The sequence below is a fragment of the Magallana gigas genome, chromosome 6, assembly GCF_963853765.1.
Source record: "Magallana gigas chromosome 6, xbMagGiga1.1, whole genome shotgun sequence".
Taxonomy (NCBI): Eukaryota; Metazoa; Mollusca; class Bivalvia; order Ostreida; family Ostreidae; genus Magallana; species Magallana gigas.
This window is the reverse complement of record NC_088858.1, coordinates 14,667,027-14,683,914: the sequence shown is the minus strand read 5'-3', so window position 1 is coordinate 14,683,914 and position 16,888 is coordinate 14,667,027. Positions and strand designations below refer to the sequence as shown.

Sequence of the window (16,888 nt, the reverse complement as noted above, 5' to 3'; positions counted from 1 at the left end):
TATAGCCCACAGGCGCCTTATGTTAAAATTTTTTCTTCTAATAATAAAATTAGGTGCCTTACATTAGAAGTATTTCTTTTAATAATAGAATTAGGCACACATACCTTACATTAAGGTGGTATGGGACACCTCCATGATATGAAGTATTGTTTATTAAAGTGAAGTGTAATTACATAAGTAGTTTCTTTTGCAATATTGTCAAATAACAGAGTTTACTATGAATCTGTACATCATAAGTTCAAATTTCACATTTTTTTTGTTTTTTGTTTTTTTTTTTAAATTTTTTACCTTTCCAAATATTTTTTTTGGTTCAATATTGTAAAATTTGAATTTTTTTTTTTTTACTTACGAAAATGAGCGCAATGGGCTTTTGTAGTATATTTATGGTGGGTTTTTTTCAGCATCTCCCAGCACTTGGATAGCCCTGACCAGTCAGCTGCCTTGGAGAAGAATGATGGCACAATTCTGTGGACCCTGAAAACCCTGCCACCGCAAGCTGAGTCAGTGGCCCAATTCAGGGTAAGATCAGTATTCATGTTGAGAATTAATCAGTTCAAGAATGTAATACATGTTTTATATAAATATTGCATGTTAGCAGGGATACATCTGTAGCATTGGAAATTATCCTCCTTAGAAAGTGAATTGTAGCTGCAGAGGCAATGCTTTTTAGGGACAATTTTTTCCAGTACCAATGATACCGATGGTATATGCCACTCCTGGAAAAAGCTTTAAAATATATTATGCATGTGATAGTCAACCGTTTTGAATACGGACGCTATTCAGATAGCTCAGTTGGTAGAGCAAATGACTATAGACTTGGCGAAACGAGTTGAAATTCTGGTCTGGTCCATCATAATTTCAATCTTATTAAAATACAGATCTCTATATAAGCGCTGTGCGCTTATGTAGAGATCTGTATTTTAATCACATTGTCATAATTTCTTATATCCTGTAAGTTACATTCGGTACAGTGCCAACCCTGTTACTTCAAGAGGAAGATCAGTTAGAGGCAGAGAAAAGTGACAGTCAGGCCAGTTTAAATACTGGCGCCACATTGCTCAGGTGGTAGAGCAGCTGGCTAGAGATTCAGGGGGACAAACAGTTTTCACTCTTTATAAACAAAATTTATAAATGATAAGGTTATGCATGTACTGAGTTTAAAATTTTTAGACATAACAGCTTTAACCAGTAATTACTACTCATTAAGCATAAATCCATAAATGCCACATTGGCTGTGACCATCTTTTATTGTGTTGTCCCCACTTTGTTCACTTACCACACATGTTCCTTTTTTTCTTTGCTTTCTTTTAGCTGATAAACCAGTCAGGCCCACTAAACAGGGAAGATGTGGGACCAGTTCGGATGAAGTTTGAAATTTCTGGTTGCTTGTTGTCGGGAATGAAGATAAAAACTGTTAAAGTTTTGAATCAAGAGCAGACAACTCCACAGAAATGGCTGCGGTACATCACTGTTAGTGACTCATTTCTTGTCAAACTTGTATAGAACTGTGATAAAAGAAGTTCCTAGCCAGGTTTCTAGTCAATTACCGGTAAATGTAGCAATGTTATCAGAGGACGTGTGCAGTAATGATTTGTTTAATGAACTGTTAATAATGAACTTGATGAAGTTTCAAAGAAAAACATGCTTATTGATATCAGCTAGTTCATGTATTTCTGCCAAATTTTGTAACTACAGTTGATAAAATTCAGTAAAACATGGTGACTATGAACATGCATTGCCAAAATGAATTAAAGCTTACAGCAAAGTCACTTTCATTCTTTAAAGTCTTTAAACATATTTTTAAAAACTACATGCAAATGATCATAAGAAGCTTTGTTTATAGTGAATAAGAAATGTTTGTCAAGGGGATTTCATTATAATTAGATGTATCGGTATTTACTGTATAAAGAACTGCACTGTATAGTAATACTGGTAGCTATAATATTAATTATGCATTGAAACTTTAAGGTTTAATTTGATCATTATGTATGTGAAAAAAAAATCTACGCTATATGGTTTTTCAAAATATTTATTCAACAATAGGAATGTAAAAAGTATATAAAAGTATGGCATCACCTGATCAAAAGATACATGTTTCCCAGTAGTCTAATCAATAGATTTGGATTTGGCATGCAATAACTTACTGTTACAATTTCTGGTACATGAACGGTTCTATCGTATTCTTGTGATTTTGTCTTCAGCTACTGTTAACTGATTTCAAATCAGTTATTTTAAATGTTTACATTCTTGCTTGTTAACCAGTTTGCTCTGGGTATAAGGGAAATCGTAAAGATAAATGTACTACAGTAAACATGTATACTAGTATTTGTAGCTCAACAAAATATCGTTCATACTGTCATAAAAGTTTAATCACTGTCAATCATTGCATACATTGTAAACATTTTTAATTTTTCTAGTACCCATAGCTACTTGTATAAAATAAATACCCTTTAATACTTATACAATCAACATCAATAATGATGATAACAATACATGGTTGGACAAAAAATATATAAAAAGTTAGATAAAATATCACAATTTATCACCCACACACCCCCCTCCAACTCCATTTCTATTGCACTAAATATCTCCATCTTGCGTCCCCAAAGATGTATTAATGCTTTCTACTCGACTACAGCCACATGTTTCTCCAAGATCCTTTAAAGTGTTCACCAATCTATGAATTACAGAAAGTTGAGAGCAAATTGCTGCAATTTTGTTTCTTGTTGTTTTTTTTTTCGGTTAAATTTCTGTAAAACACTCATGAAAAAAAAAAAGGAAAAATTGTTCATGATGGGGAATGAAATTCAAAAGAAAATCAATTCTGAAAAACATGTATGGCTTTGTTGATGTGGAATTGATATGAACAACAATTATCGATAACTGTGATATGTATATATTACATGTATGAGAGTTCATGAACTAACTTACACATTTTTTAGCTGTGGTTGGTTCCCCTTGCTGTTGTCAATAACAATGTCCTTGATCCACCCAACCTTAAAAAATAGGGTCAAGGTCATATAAAATTGGCATTGTCTATCAATTACATGAACTAAATATAATATTTCTTGCCTTTGGTAAACATGTATGTTTGTTATACTTTCATGTTAAATACTAAAATCTGATTGGTTAAGACGCAGTTAATAATATTTACTATTACCCTCAGCGTTAGCAACGCACTTGGCAACGGGTAACATTAAAAAATGTTACATGCGCGAAAATTATGCGCGTACGGTTCGCTGTAGAATTCACGTTATTCCTATATAAAAGCAGTAAAATTTTCTTAAATTTTTTAAAAAAGACATTCAGTATAACAAAATAAATAGTGCCTGTTTGGGAGGATAACAGTTGAAATTGACACCCCTCGAAAACCATTGTCAACCTCCGCTTCGCGTCGGTTGACAATGGTTTTCTCGGGGTGTCAATTTCAACTGTTACCCTCCCAAACAGGCACTATTTATATAATATTATGTGCTTAAATATATTTAGTATTCCATCCTTAGAAAATTCATCAAATGTGTCGACGAGGGTGCATATTTAATGGAGTGTCCAATTTTCTATTTAAGGATTTTTTGTTAGTTGTTTCACTCTTACCATTGGACTTCTTTGGTTAAACTGGAGTTCTGTGACAAGTGTTGCAGTAGAAATGACTCGGTTTATAGCTGTATCCTCAACCACTGTTACATAGTAGGTATTTGAAGGAGATGCCATTTTTTTAAATAAGCCTTTTAAAAGTAACAAAGATACATACTAAAACAAGGAATTTGTGAAGACTTGATGAAGAAGAGTGATAAGAGATAGATTCAATCCATAAATAGATTCATTTAATATATTAGTACAATAAGAAAATGATGCTGTGAGATCATATAAAGAAAATTTCTATGCTAGTATCTCTTTTGAGTTAGCTAGTCTAACAAAACTATAAATAATTGTTCTTTTGGAATCAAAGATATAGTGCTTATATACTAAGTGTCAAAAGGAAAAGGAAACCACAAATGCTATGCATTGAAAAATGCCTGTGTCACTTACTTCTAAACTCTGGTTTGGAAATATTTCCTGTGTTGCTTCTTTGAGACAACAGCTCAAGAAAACCTGCAAATAATGAATTTATTCAGGTCCCAAATTCAAAATTGATCTACAGCTCAAAAGACAGGTTTTGTAATTTCTGATTGTCATTTTCAATGTTGGTTTCTTGTGCACCTTTATCGTAGTCCGATAGCTGTAGAGGACGAACGATTAGTTTGGGTGGCAGGTCATTTAATGTTTTACTGGAGGAGTTCAGCAGGGAGATGTCATACATCTTCTCTTCTCTCTCTCCTAGTTCATTGAAAGCAGATCTCCAGTTGCCAACCTGTAATGTTTTGTATTGTTAATAATACTGTGTATTTTTCATTACTATGCTGAATACTTTTAATGATATAACCTCAGGTTATTTTGTTCACTTGAATTTATTGATTGTTGAAATGATTACTTACAGTACAAATGTGTTGAAAATTGGAAATGCTTGTGATACATGTACATTTTTTGTGCAGTGTTTTGAGGGCTTTTACTCTGTTCTGTGTCAAATTTGTGATAGTATTATTTATCAATATACCAAGAAAATAAATCAATTAACATACTGTAAGCTTTTATCATGTGTCTTTATACTGATATATCGAACATTGTGGAGTCACCCCTACTGAAAACTTTAGTGAGTACAATTATCATTTGGATTAATAATTGTTTAATGTTTGGGTGTAATTTCAAGTTTTTTATTTAAAAAAAAAAATCTTATTACTCCTTATGTACATATATATTCACTAGAGTTTAAATTTTATTATGCATTTTCAATTCATTCAGGATTAGTAAACACATGTATTAGGGTAAGGGCAAGATGGCAAAAGAGAAGGGTTGGTTGACAATTGGGTGAGTTAATATGTTGAACCTCTTCAAGTCAGAATGACAAGGCCAGCAATAAGACACATAAGGCTGTCCAAAGTTATTTCTATATTTAACGTAACCCACGCGGGTAGATTTAGGAGAAATTCAGTTTTGAAAAAAAAACCAAACCCCTATTTTTATTATATTTTTTCCAGTTCTAGAAATTCGAAATGTTTAGAGCATATTATGGACTATAAATCAATTACTTCTGGGGATTATCTGGAAAGATCACTATAAAAGAGATAACCTACTATACTCATTGTATTTATAATAATGTAAATGAATAAGATCATTTGTTTGAAAAATTTTGTTTGTTTTAATTTTATCGCCCTCCCTCATAGGTTTGGTATTTTGAAGTGATGTTAAACGTTGAATTAATTTTTGGCAGCCTTAAGCTAGATAACAAGCAATCATAAAATACTAGTCATACCCCAAGAGCATCCACAACTGTTTGTATGGCACTGATCCACTCCTCTCGGTCCTCTGCTGTCTCTGTGTAATATATCCTATCCACCTGCATACCACGGAGAATTATTCCTTGTACAATAAAGGTGTTTAACTTGGGCTTTTCGTGGGTTACTATGGTAACATCCTCTATGTAGACACAACAAACTTTATTGTTAAAGGTTTGATATTGCTGTACACATGAACCAGTTTGCATACTTTTCACAAGGAATACTTTGGCATTGTATTGATTTCATAAGTAGAAAAACAAAAACTATTAAAATGTATAGCTTTTTGATGTGTAATTGAACAGTCATTATTGTTCAGGTGAGCATTGTGACCCATAGGCATCTTTTATAGGCAGTTCGTATGCATTGTAATGGTTTCCACTCGTAACATTTTAGAATTCATAGCCTTAAGGTACTAACCCTGTAACATGAAGTCATTCTGGATTTCTGCTGACGTCTGAGCCTCCTCTTTTGACTTGAAGCCATGAAACACGCCATCAGCTCTAAGGATGTAGTAACGGGCCCGCCAGTTACGTATATACTCCCCTAAAAAGTCAGAGGAGATACATGTATGTACATCATGTGTACAGTAATTGATTATAATTCATTAATCAGCTGTTAATTTTAAATTCTATTTGTCTGCATTCTTCAATTCCAAAGCGATGCCAAATGTTAACTCTTATTTAGAAATACATGTATGTGCAGAACACGTATATATGTCAGTGGTGCCAAATTGGTCAATAAGAAAGGGAATTGTTTAAAAAATTAAAAACTATAAGACAGACAGTTGCGGTGTACTGTCTTATGAAAACGCAGTAGGTGTCACGTGTGTGAATTAATTCACAAAAGACATTAAAATTATATCTTCTATTTTTAAGTGTATGAATGTCATTTACTACGTTTACCTAATTTGTGTTTTCAATGTTATGCTGCGAGCTTACTCAAATACGCAAGATTTCAGATTCTTATGGATCCGTGCCCCTATGAAAAGTGCAATCCATAACCAGTGATAACTCACCTCTCTTAAACATGTACCCCTCCTTGACGATTGGAGCAACCTCTTTAGAGCCCTGTGTAGCCTCGCCTATCGCAGCACTGTATAAAAAGTCAATAAAGTCATGAACATAATAAAAAATGTATAAAACAAAGCACACTTTTAATACCACACGTAACTGGTTTCGAAATAATTCTTTAACATTGCAGTACTGTAGGCATTTTCCCTCAGTAATTAAAACTTAATAAGCCCCCCCCCCCCCCCCAACCACCATTTGTCCCATTTCTCGATCCACATACCTCCCTACTCTTGATGGCATTATGGCACTAAATCACCACATAGAGTTGGTCCAAGTTATCCATTGCTGTCCCTTATATTCCGTCAGTTGACAGGTTATTCAATCCGTAATGTTTTCACTTGTTAGCATAGATAGTATCATGGAGATTCACAATTTCAAGTATACGTCCTCGAAAGCGAAATCAATATCTGTTTACGTTTTCATGACTCTTTCATTCACTACTAGCATACAAGCTATGTAATTTTAAAGTTCAGGTGGTAGTATTGTCATAGCAGGTCACGGTATGCAGTCGAGAATTTAAACAGCTCATGGTTTATGACTCAGGTTAATTAGGGGGACATCGATCGATTTATAGGATTATTCCTCTAGATGCTTCGAAGTGGTTGTTATACTCGGGGTTTCTTGGTGTGCTTGGAAATAATGGGTTCTCAAAGGGCATGTTCATATACATGTATATACATATCAATTCGAACAGTATCTTTAATCAGTTTTGTAAGTGTGCAATCATTTCTCAGGAATCTGCAAATTTTCGTTGAGTTATTATTTTAGAACAATATCACAGATATCACTAAAAATCTACAAGGTCACAGGTATTATTAAAATTGTACAGTATTATTGGTATTGCTAAAATGTACACTATCACATGAACTGTACTAAAAATGTTCAATATTACAGGTACATTGTCACATGTATTAGTGAAATTGTACGATATTTCCAGTATTACTTATAATGTACAAATCACTGGTATGCTACTTATTAGTATGCATATGAAATGACAGTGAGAAAATATTGACTGGTTTAAATGACAGCGGTCTTACTCAATAGTTTCTCAATTACAATGAATCATAACTGGGGGGGATTATTTAGAAAAGAGAAATACACAATACACATGCAGACATTGGCATTGATTTGAGCATTTATTCTCAGCCACGTAGCATCGTTTTTGAAATTGGGGGGGGGGGGGGGGGGGGGCAGACTCATCCAAAAAATCATGACAAACCAAAAAAAAAAAATCCAACATCTTGGAGTGGGTGGCGTAGTATATCTATAACCAGAGACAAAAATAACTTTTAGGTCTCTGCTTTAACTCCACTTTCCATATTTCCATTCGATTTTTTTACATACTCCCAAAAAGTGGAAGGGGCACACTCCATGTTAATTATTGCAATAATTCATTTTTTCATATGTAAATATAAGAAAATTGAATTATTATAATAAGTCTTTTGATAAAAAAAAATAACGATACTATAATATAGAAATAGAAAAAATATTTCTACTATGATATTAGAAATAAAAGGCACACTATATATTTATATGATATTGGACTTTTTTTTTTTTTGGCTTATAAATATTTGGTAATGGATAAATTTATGCGAAATATAGTAGTTTGACACATACATTAATCTAAATTACATGGTTTTGAAATCTGGAAAAAAAAATATTTCCTTGAGTGTTATAAGGATCATACTTTAGTAATTAAAAATCATCATTTTAATACATGACATTATATTTCGTTAATTATTTCTAAAAATAACTCTGCGCACATTGCAGTTAAAAATATTTACATCGGGATCGAAATACAAATGATTTGATAAACAAAGCAAAGGAAATTCAGGAATTCCGAATTAACCATTATAAAGAAGGCCTCTCCGAAGGGTGGTCAGTTATTAACAGTACAGTAGCCATAGGAATAACTATGTCCAAAGTTAGGCGGGCAACACACGCAGGGAGCTGGTACACAAACGACGGTGAGTTTATATGATATATTCTATATTAACAGATGAAAAGATCACATGGAAACGGGCACTGTATCTTAGTATTCTGTGATGTATATCACACAAACTTATGGAGTCATGGTTCAGTCAACATGGCGAAGCTTTTAATGAACTGAAAGGTGTGGCTTTCTTTCTTTGTTTTTGGTTTGCAGTTGTTTGTTTTTGTTTAGTTGGGGCGGGGGAGGGGGTACTTGTGTAATCAATAATAACATTTTGAAATAATTTAAAAAATTGGTCAGTGTTGTGTTGATGATGTATGACAAATAAATCTAATTAATTATGAATATTCTTAATTATCTAATGATACAGTATGAACTGATGAATGATAATGAAATTGGTTATATAATAAAAGTTGTGCAAGGCACTGTGTTTATTTATCATGTGGATGATACAGAATGTATTAATATTTATTCTTTTATTTATAAGAAAACAAATGAATACTAATGAACCATAGTCATCATTGAATATTATATTCAGCAGTCTAGACATATGCGTTAATTTTGAAATTGAAACATTTAAGATATTGTTTTCTTTTCCAGGAAGGGAGTTGAGCAGCCAGTTAGATGAGTGGTTATCGAAAGCCCAGCCATCCTACTCCCCAGCAAGAGCCATAATTGCTCCGTAAGAATGAAAACCAAAGTGTCCTAGCGTTTCTAGATATGTAGTGTCTAAGTTGTGTCTGAGTTCACTATAATTTTAGCAGTGTGTTTATATATATATCTTTGTTTATCATTAACTATTTCTTGGATCAAGAAGAATAATGATTATTTATAAAGCTGAAATTTTATAAATTATGAGCATCAATTACATTCATAAATCATAGCAGAATTATAATAAACATACTGAGGTCATATTCTTCTACCTCAACTGCTTCAACTTAAAACAACAGTTTGCAGCTGTCATTTTAATAAATAATGGCTCTTTTATTGGTCTGCATCCAATGGAAAGCATGAAGGTATCGAGACTTACAAATTATATTTCAGTATGCGCACATGCATTTAAGTATGAGAGTAGCGGAGAAAAAACCAAAAAGATTATTATAACCTTTCAGACAACTATGAAATGATAAGTCCACGTTGTTGATTGTAAATCTCTATATTTCAGTCATGCAGGGTATGTATATTGTGGAGCTTGTGGAGGCCATGCCTACAGGCAGATTGATCCATCTAACATGCAAGTATTCTACTGCAAGAACCAATCAGTATTTCATCACAGAGGCATAGAGTTTGAAATACTCTCATAATTTACTCTTTATATGGCATATTTCAAATATTAAAGAAATAGGTTTTTTTTTTTACATGAAATACAGTAGAATGTACGTGCACTTGAAGATCTAGAATAAAATTCAAATTATAAACTTGAGGTAATTTTATTTGGAGTATGAACACATAAAGCATGAAAGCATGACCCTCAATCTAATTAAAAGTAGACTTGTACATGTAAATCCGCTCCTCTATGATACGCTATACAACTTAGTGTAGCGATCGTACATGAGCAAATCTAAGATCTAATTTTAATTAGGTTGCATAAACCCACATGCCAGATTATTTTGAAGATTTAGATATTTCTTTCTACAGTAAGAGAATATTCATTCTTGGTCCCTCCCACCATGTTCGTCTGTCCGGTTGTGCCCTCACTGAAACCTCTCACTACCAGACGCCATTGTATGATCTGACAATAGACCAGAAGAGTGAGTACATTAGTACATGTACTGTTACTAATGAACAAAATATCAGGACTGTACCTATAAGTGTAATGAATTTCTAACAAAGCTTATATCAACTTTAAACAAAGTTTATAACAAGTTGTTGTCTTAATGATAGAATAAAAATTAGACATGTCTACAGTTTGAAAATCTTCCTTGTTTGATTATACAAGTACAAGGTATAAAATTTGGTGTGAAAGAGTTACAGTTTAACTCGGTTATAGCGAAGTCCTAGGGACCGATGGATTTTCTTCATTATATCCGTAATTCACTATATCGGTATAACAAATTCCTAATAACTATTGCGAATTCAGTATATACATATTTTTCTTTCACCAGGTCTAGGCAACCTCCATTTTTGGAGGATAGATTTTATCCTCCGTTTTTGGAGGATAGATGTATGCGCCCCCTGGTGGATCTTTTCAGATGAAGGGCAATTAACTCTGTTTTTACAAAGGGAGTTAACTATGAATAAAATATAATTATTATACATGTACTATAAAAATATCACCTTATTTAGCTATTGATAATTATAATTATTGATAATATTTAATAAATATTTAAGTTTAAATAATTGCAGGGCTGATTTAAAGAAAAATATCTTATGTGAAGACTCTCACATTTTTTTCAATATTCTGGATAATTGATATCTATAAATGGTATCATTTTGATTAATAAAATTTAACAATGTCTTTTTGTGTGAAGGGATTAAATTTAAATGATACTTAATAACATGTGAATTAATTAGAATAAGAGCTACAAAGTTCCTAAGGTATATGCAAACATTTACTTTGTACATGTACAATATAGCAGATCAAGATATCTATTGTGTGTCTCTCAACGTGAATGAACTCATTAATGTTTTAATGAGTAATAAACATCACTATTTTGTGATTTTTATTAAATGAAACATGTAAATGGTCTATGTCATTTGTAAAACTGAACACAGGAAGTACACACTTTCAAAGCATATTGTGAAAATACTATACATAGAATTTCAAATCGCCGCATACAATCATTAGTTTATTCCTTTAACTTTAATTCCCATATGGTCTGGTGCTTGCATTTTCTCATTAAAGATATGCACGAAGCCTTTGAAATATACCCATGCTATCCTCCAAAAATGGAGGATAATTTCACCTACAATGCAAAGTGACTTTCCATATATGGTAAAAATCAGCAGCCATCTTGAAATTGAGCTATCCTCCGAAAACGGAGGTTGCCTAGACCTGTTCACCAGACTACAATTTTTGCTAATTGAGGCTTAGAATAAAAATACATTACTTTGATATCTTTAATAATCGGATTGTGAGTCGAAAAAAACTATATGAAAATAAATACTCAAAATGTTATATTAAAGGGTAGTGCAAGCATTTTAAACTGTTAAGAAATTCATTATAAAAGTGTTAAATTTCGTTATAATTCACCTCAACAAGACTCAAAATTAGTTCGCTATAACCGTAATTCGTTATATCAGAATTTGTTATAACCGCAAAATTTTGCAAAGATTTGTAAAGAAATTTACCAGGGACTCAAAAAAACTTCGCTATAACCAAGAATTCGCTATATCCGTGTTCGTACTAACGAGTTTTACTGTATATGCTTTTAGATTCATATATATATGATCAATTCCTTTTAGTAAATGAAGAATTATTTGCCACAAAAGCCTTTGAAAAAATGAAAATGAGTACAGATGAAGATGAACACAGTATAGAGATGCATTTACCTTACATTGCTAAAGTCATGGAGAGGTGAGGAACAAAGCAAAAATGTAAAGAATTAATATAAATATTTTTTCATACTCTTTCTATGCAATAGAATTTCTTTTAACCCTCTGTGAACAGTACAGTACTTGGCGCCTTGCACTATCATCCAATAATTTAAGAATTTATTGTAAGCGTGTTCACTTTAACCGTGTTTAACTGTACATTTACATTGATATGACATGATCCGATTTGTAACCGTAATTGCAGACGACGTGGACAGTTTACCATTATCCCTGTACTGGTCGGATCTCTGTCCGCGGACAAGGAGAAGCTGTATGGATCTATATTTAGCCAGTATCTAGCCGACCCAGAAAACTTCTTTGTGATCTCCTCCGACTTCTGTCACTGGGGACAGCGATTCCGTTACACATTCTACGATAAGTCATGTGGAGACATCTGGCAATCCATCGAGGCCTTAGATAAAATGGTAAGATGGTCAGAGATGATCAATTAACATAAACTAAAGTAAAATAATGCACCAGGCAGTGCTCTGTATCATTTTGATATATGTGACAGTGTGTAGAGCCTGCTGTTTTTTGAGAACTGTTCTTTATGCTTCTGTTAATTTATTTTACATTATTTTCTATTTGAACTACAGTGTTTCTCTTGGGAATGTGAATTTTGATCCATATTAATACAAAAATTTAGTTCAAAATCCAAGTATAAAAAACTGTGTAATAAGGAATAAGCACTCTTTTTATAGAATTTTCAAAAATTTTTAAACAAAAGTGTCTAAAAAAGATGTTTGGTTTTATTTTTCAGGGAATGGATGCAATAGAACAAATGGACCCAGCTAAATTTTCTCACTACTTAAAGGAGTATGAAAACACTATATGTGGCAGATACCCAATAGGTGTTCTCTTAAGTGTAAGTTCTGTTGACATGAATTACCATTCAAGAAAGGTCCCACATTTTAGATATGAACAGCTGAAAAGTAGGCTGTGTTAAATAATTATCATTTTGTTGGGTTTTTTTTAGGCAATAGACGCTCTTCGAAGAAACGGTAATGGACGCAGAATGTCATTTAAATTCATGAACTATGCCCAGTCAAGCCGCTGTAAGAAAATGAGTGACTCCTCAGTTAGCTATGCCTCAGGTGCCCTGCTCATGCAGTGAATGCTAGGGAAATTTTGGACTCATAGCTGCACATGGACTTTTTAACATGCCTTATATGTCCGTATGTTTCTCAATTTAGTACCCCACTTTGGAATGCCACACAATCTGAGCTCTGGATGTTGCACTACTTTATACGGAGAGATCTGATCATTGATGCATGTTCATCTGTACATCTGTACGTCTGTACATGTACTTATATTCACTGGTTTGTCACTGTAAATCTCCAAGTTACATTTTGCAATTTTTGTAAAGTTGGCCTTTTTTGCAGTTATTATAAATAAATGTACATGTAATGAAGACAATAAATAAGACTTAGTACTGAATAAATGCTAAATAATTTACATGTATTTTAAATGTATGCTTGTTAGTTATGAGTCTAAAGTACTTGAATTTAATTCAATTGTGTTGCAAGTTATCAGTAGACCTATTACTCAGCCTTTCAGAATTTAAGATCCACAACTTACATACCAAGATAGAGAGCAAGATATATATCAGGGCGGAGATCGTTCTACTAAACAAATATTAATCACAATAACATTGTTATTACATGATGAAAAATCGTTAATACAAAAATGTTGTTTTTACAAGATAAAAGAAGTCTTGATAACAAAACAGAAAGTTATAACAACGTCTGGAAGATAAAAATCTTTATTACGAATTTTAAGTCATAAGCACATGCAATTAGGGCATAGACATCCCCTCCCATCTTTATCTATTGAACATTTAAAAAAAAATCCGAGGCAAGCGTGCATATTCTTATTTTTGGGTTATGCTTTTATATGCAAAATACTTTAGAAAAGCTTTCATTATCAATAGCCGTTTTGACAAGAGTTTGGACTTTCGGTGGATGTTACTATCTACTTTGCTCATCAAAACAAGCTGTCAGATATTCTCTGGTGTATCATATCTTTTAGCCAATGTCCTCTCCTACATTTTTCGCCATGACGTTAATTAGCCTTGGTTACCCCGTTCTAGTAAGTTATATCCCATTTTCTCACCAGAGGTCGTGCTTTGAACGAGTTGTATACATCAAAACTAAAATTATGCATTCAAGAAACGAATTGCCTTATTTTAATTATTTAATGTTTGTCAAACCTTAACTTCTCTGTGCACACTAAGTCACTTCCCAGTAAATATGTTATCTACATTGTATTTACGTAATTATTCAATATTGCTTCATTGCAAGCATATATTTTGATGCAAAATCGCACTGACTTGCTTATACCAACGCGTGTTCACCACCTTATTCTCGTTTTTGCTATTTTGGGCTTGTTTATCGAAAACGAAAGTTGGTTTTTGATTAATTTTAGAATAATAACTTATCACGTAATTATAGCTTACGGACATCATATCACATGTGTTGAAATGCCAAAGGTGAGAGCAGTTACTCTGGTGCAGGCATTTCTTAGTTTATTGGCAAAATGTTTTAATTTATAAGTATAGATTTTTTGGAATTTTCAATTAGTTTTCTATTCATGTATTGTAGAAATCTGATCGTTGTGGAAGCAACCTTAGGTAGTGTAAATTCAAGTTTGTTCAAATCATGACCCCCGGAGGTACTGTTAGGCAACAAAGGGGGCCAATTGTTTTATAGGAATATATGGGGAAACTCTTTAAAAATATTTTCTCAAAAAACCAATTGACTGAATTAAAAAGCTTAAACTTGTGTGAAGCATCCTCAAGTAGTGCAGATTCAAGTTTGATCAAATCTTGATCCCCGGGGATAAGGTGGGCGACAATGGGGTTTAAATTTGTACATAGGGGTATATGGAGGAAAGAATTTAGAAAACCAATTGGCCAGAAAAGCTGTATTTTGTGTGGAAGCACCCAAAGGTACCGTGGTGTAGATAGAACTGTTGGTAGAGATCTTATTGTGAACTGCCATGCTCAATATATGATATGACTATGAAGTCATCCAGTTACAAAAGGGACTCTATGTTTAGCATAATAATATCTGGGGGCAATTTTAAAAATATGCTTATACAGGATCTAATTTACTACATAGTCCAGATTTTTTGTATACGACTCCATATTAAAAGCTGTTTTATTATGGCCATTGTTGCTGACGTGAGCAGTGTGGCCCATGGGCCTCTTGTTGAAAAATATAAAATCCTCTAACATTAGAAAGCAGACTAATAATTTTTAATGGTTAATCTGATTAATTTTAAACTAATCTTCTCCTCCAAATACACTGTATGCGATATTTGAAGAGCTGAGACTGATGATTATGGGTATTTATATCTCGTGTAATAAAATTGATTATCATATTAGTTTGCACATAGCTCTAAATGTCAAAGTCGTAAATATTTTCAGTCTCATCTTTGACTAGTAGCAGGTCTGTAGCTCCTGGTCTGAAAAAAAAGGGATGGACGGTCGTCCATCCGAATTTTTCTCAGACCGGGAGCTACAGTTCTGCAGATAATCTATGACGAACAGATCGAATTTATATGAAACCCTTTATTTAAAACTATTCCGATTTCCATCATCATATTTTACAGCTGAAAGAATAAAACAACTATTTTTGTGTGATTGATTAGCATTTTATAATTTGGTCGTAAGTCGTTAGTCTTTTTTGCAAAACGTATGTTATTCAGCAAAATGACGTGCTTACTTCAACAAAAGGTTTTAATTAAACCAAATACATCTACTAGTAAGATTTACTTAGTATTTATAAATGAAATAGAAACCTCTTTTAACAGATAACAATCGTAAATCAGTGGGTGGCCATGTAAAGATGAAAGAGAGATCGGCTACCTGCAAGTTAATTTATAATTCAAACAAAATCGGTACTTTAATTAAGGAATAGGATCGACCGGGATCATTCATTTAGTATTATGAGAAGATAATTTTGGATGGGGCGAGGTCTAATCCAATATAGTCCGAATGGCTTTATAATGGATTTGAGCACGCACTGACCAAAATTTTTACCTCATAATATTCAGGGATTGATCCTTATTACTTATACTTATATTATTTTCATCAATGTTACGATTAAATATTAATTTAGAATATTTACATATTTATGTGATTTTCATTTCTTTTTATTATGCAAACCCCGCTTGTCCCCAACAATACGTCATTTGAATTTACTAGTATTCGACTGTACAATCAGAGACACAAATAACATTGTGTTAGTTATGTCTCTGGTACAATGCTAAATCGATTCGTATGTATAGTGTTATCACAGACAAAGACACTGAAAAATGTTAATATTTTATTTTAGAGCTTATAGTCTATATTTAATAATAAACCTTATATAGGAATCAGAATCTCAATAGAATCATCAAAGGATTTCTTACTTTTGATCTTCTAATTTCTTCCTTTTCTTTTCTTTTTCTTTTTTTGGTCTCTATCGGTAAAAAAAATTCTTCTCTTTCATGAAAATCAAATTCATCATCATCATCATCATCATCATCATCATCATATTAGTTATATTATATCATATTACAATTACTGGTATTATGACATTTTGCATCAAATTCAGTTACATCATCATCATACACCACACGTTTTGCGTCTACAAATAATCATCTACATCGGAGTAAATATCATTTCTAATACAATCAGTCATCTTTAAAAGAGTGTTTGGCATGCATATAAAGCTCAAAGTTTGTAAAGACAAAAGGTTTTTTTCTTTGATATATTCGCTTCGTTTAAGCTACTAGTACATTTCACCTTATTGGTTGAAAGTTGATTATTCATATGACATACATATATAGCGCCAACGACAGAATCAGGTTCTTAATCAATTCGTCATAAGGTAAGCAAAATACCATTGATATCTGCAGGCGATTATTGAAGAAAAAAATTCTGAACTTTGATATGTACAACGTCCTGTTTAATTCGAAAAAAAAAAATCGAA

The 16,888-nt window shown here is 32.7% G+C and overlaps 3 protein-coding genes across 4 annotated transcripts in view; 2 read left to right on the top strand and 1 right to left on the bottom strand.

Moving 5' to 3' along the window:
• Positions 1 to 1,952, top strand: part of LOC105336891 (uncharacterized) — a 30,788-nt gene extending 28,836 nt beyond the window's left edge. The window contains exons 12-13 of the mRNA XM_011441374.4: positions 402 to 519; positions 1,312 to 1,952. Of these exons, the coding sequence (XP_011439676.4) occupies positions 402 to 519; positions 1,312 to 1,503 (310 nt within the window). The 3' untranslated portion in view covers positions 1,504 to 1,952. The remainder of the gene's footprint in view (positions 1 to 401; positions 520 to 1,311) is intronic.
• Positions 1,953 to 2,013: 61 nt separating this feature from the next.
• LOC105336892 (RAC-gamma serine/threonine-protein kinase) lies at positions 2,014 to 6,965 on the bottom strand. 2 transcript variants are annotated; one of them, XM_034470315.2, is made up of 9 exons: positions 6,666 to 6,963; positions 6,391 to 6,467; positions 5,793 to 5,918; positions 5,351 to 5,514; positions 4,201 to 4,351; positions 4,030 to 4,092; positions 3,595 to 3,725; positions 2,932 to 2,996; positions 2,014 to 2,677 (listed from the first exon to the last, which is right to left on the bottom strand). In XM_034470315.2, exons 1-9 carry the CDS (start codon positions 6,683 to 6,685, stop codon positions 2,581 to 2,583), a joined length of 894 nt encoding a protein of 297 aa, XP_034326206.2. In that variant the 5' UTR covers positions 6,686 to 6,963; the 3' UTR covers positions 2,014 to 2,580. The 2 variants fall into 2 exon arrangements, with proteins under 2 accessions (XP_034326206.2, XP_065944116.1); XM_066088044.1 differs by lacking the exon at positions 3,595 to 3,725 and having other exon boundaries at positions 6,666 to 6,965.
• A 1,282-nt stretch (positions 6,966 to 8,247) lies between these two features.
• On the top strand, positions 8,248 to 13,367 carry LOC105333678 (protein MEMO1). Its single transcript, XM_034470317.2, has 8 exons — positions 8,248 to 8,412; positions 8,979 to 9,060; positions 9,544 to 9,612; positions 10,017 to 10,129; positions 11,784 to 11,895; positions 12,118 to 12,337; positions 12,673 to 12,777; positions 12,889 to 13,367. The coding sequence occupies exons 1-8, from the start codon at positions 8,361 to 8,363 to the stop codon at positions 13,024 to 13,026; spliced, it is 891 nt and encodes a 296-aa protein (XP_034326208.1). The 5' UTR covers positions 8,248 to 8,360; the 3' UTR covers positions 13,027 to 13,367.
• Positions 13,368 to 16,888: the final 3,521 nt, after the last annotated feature.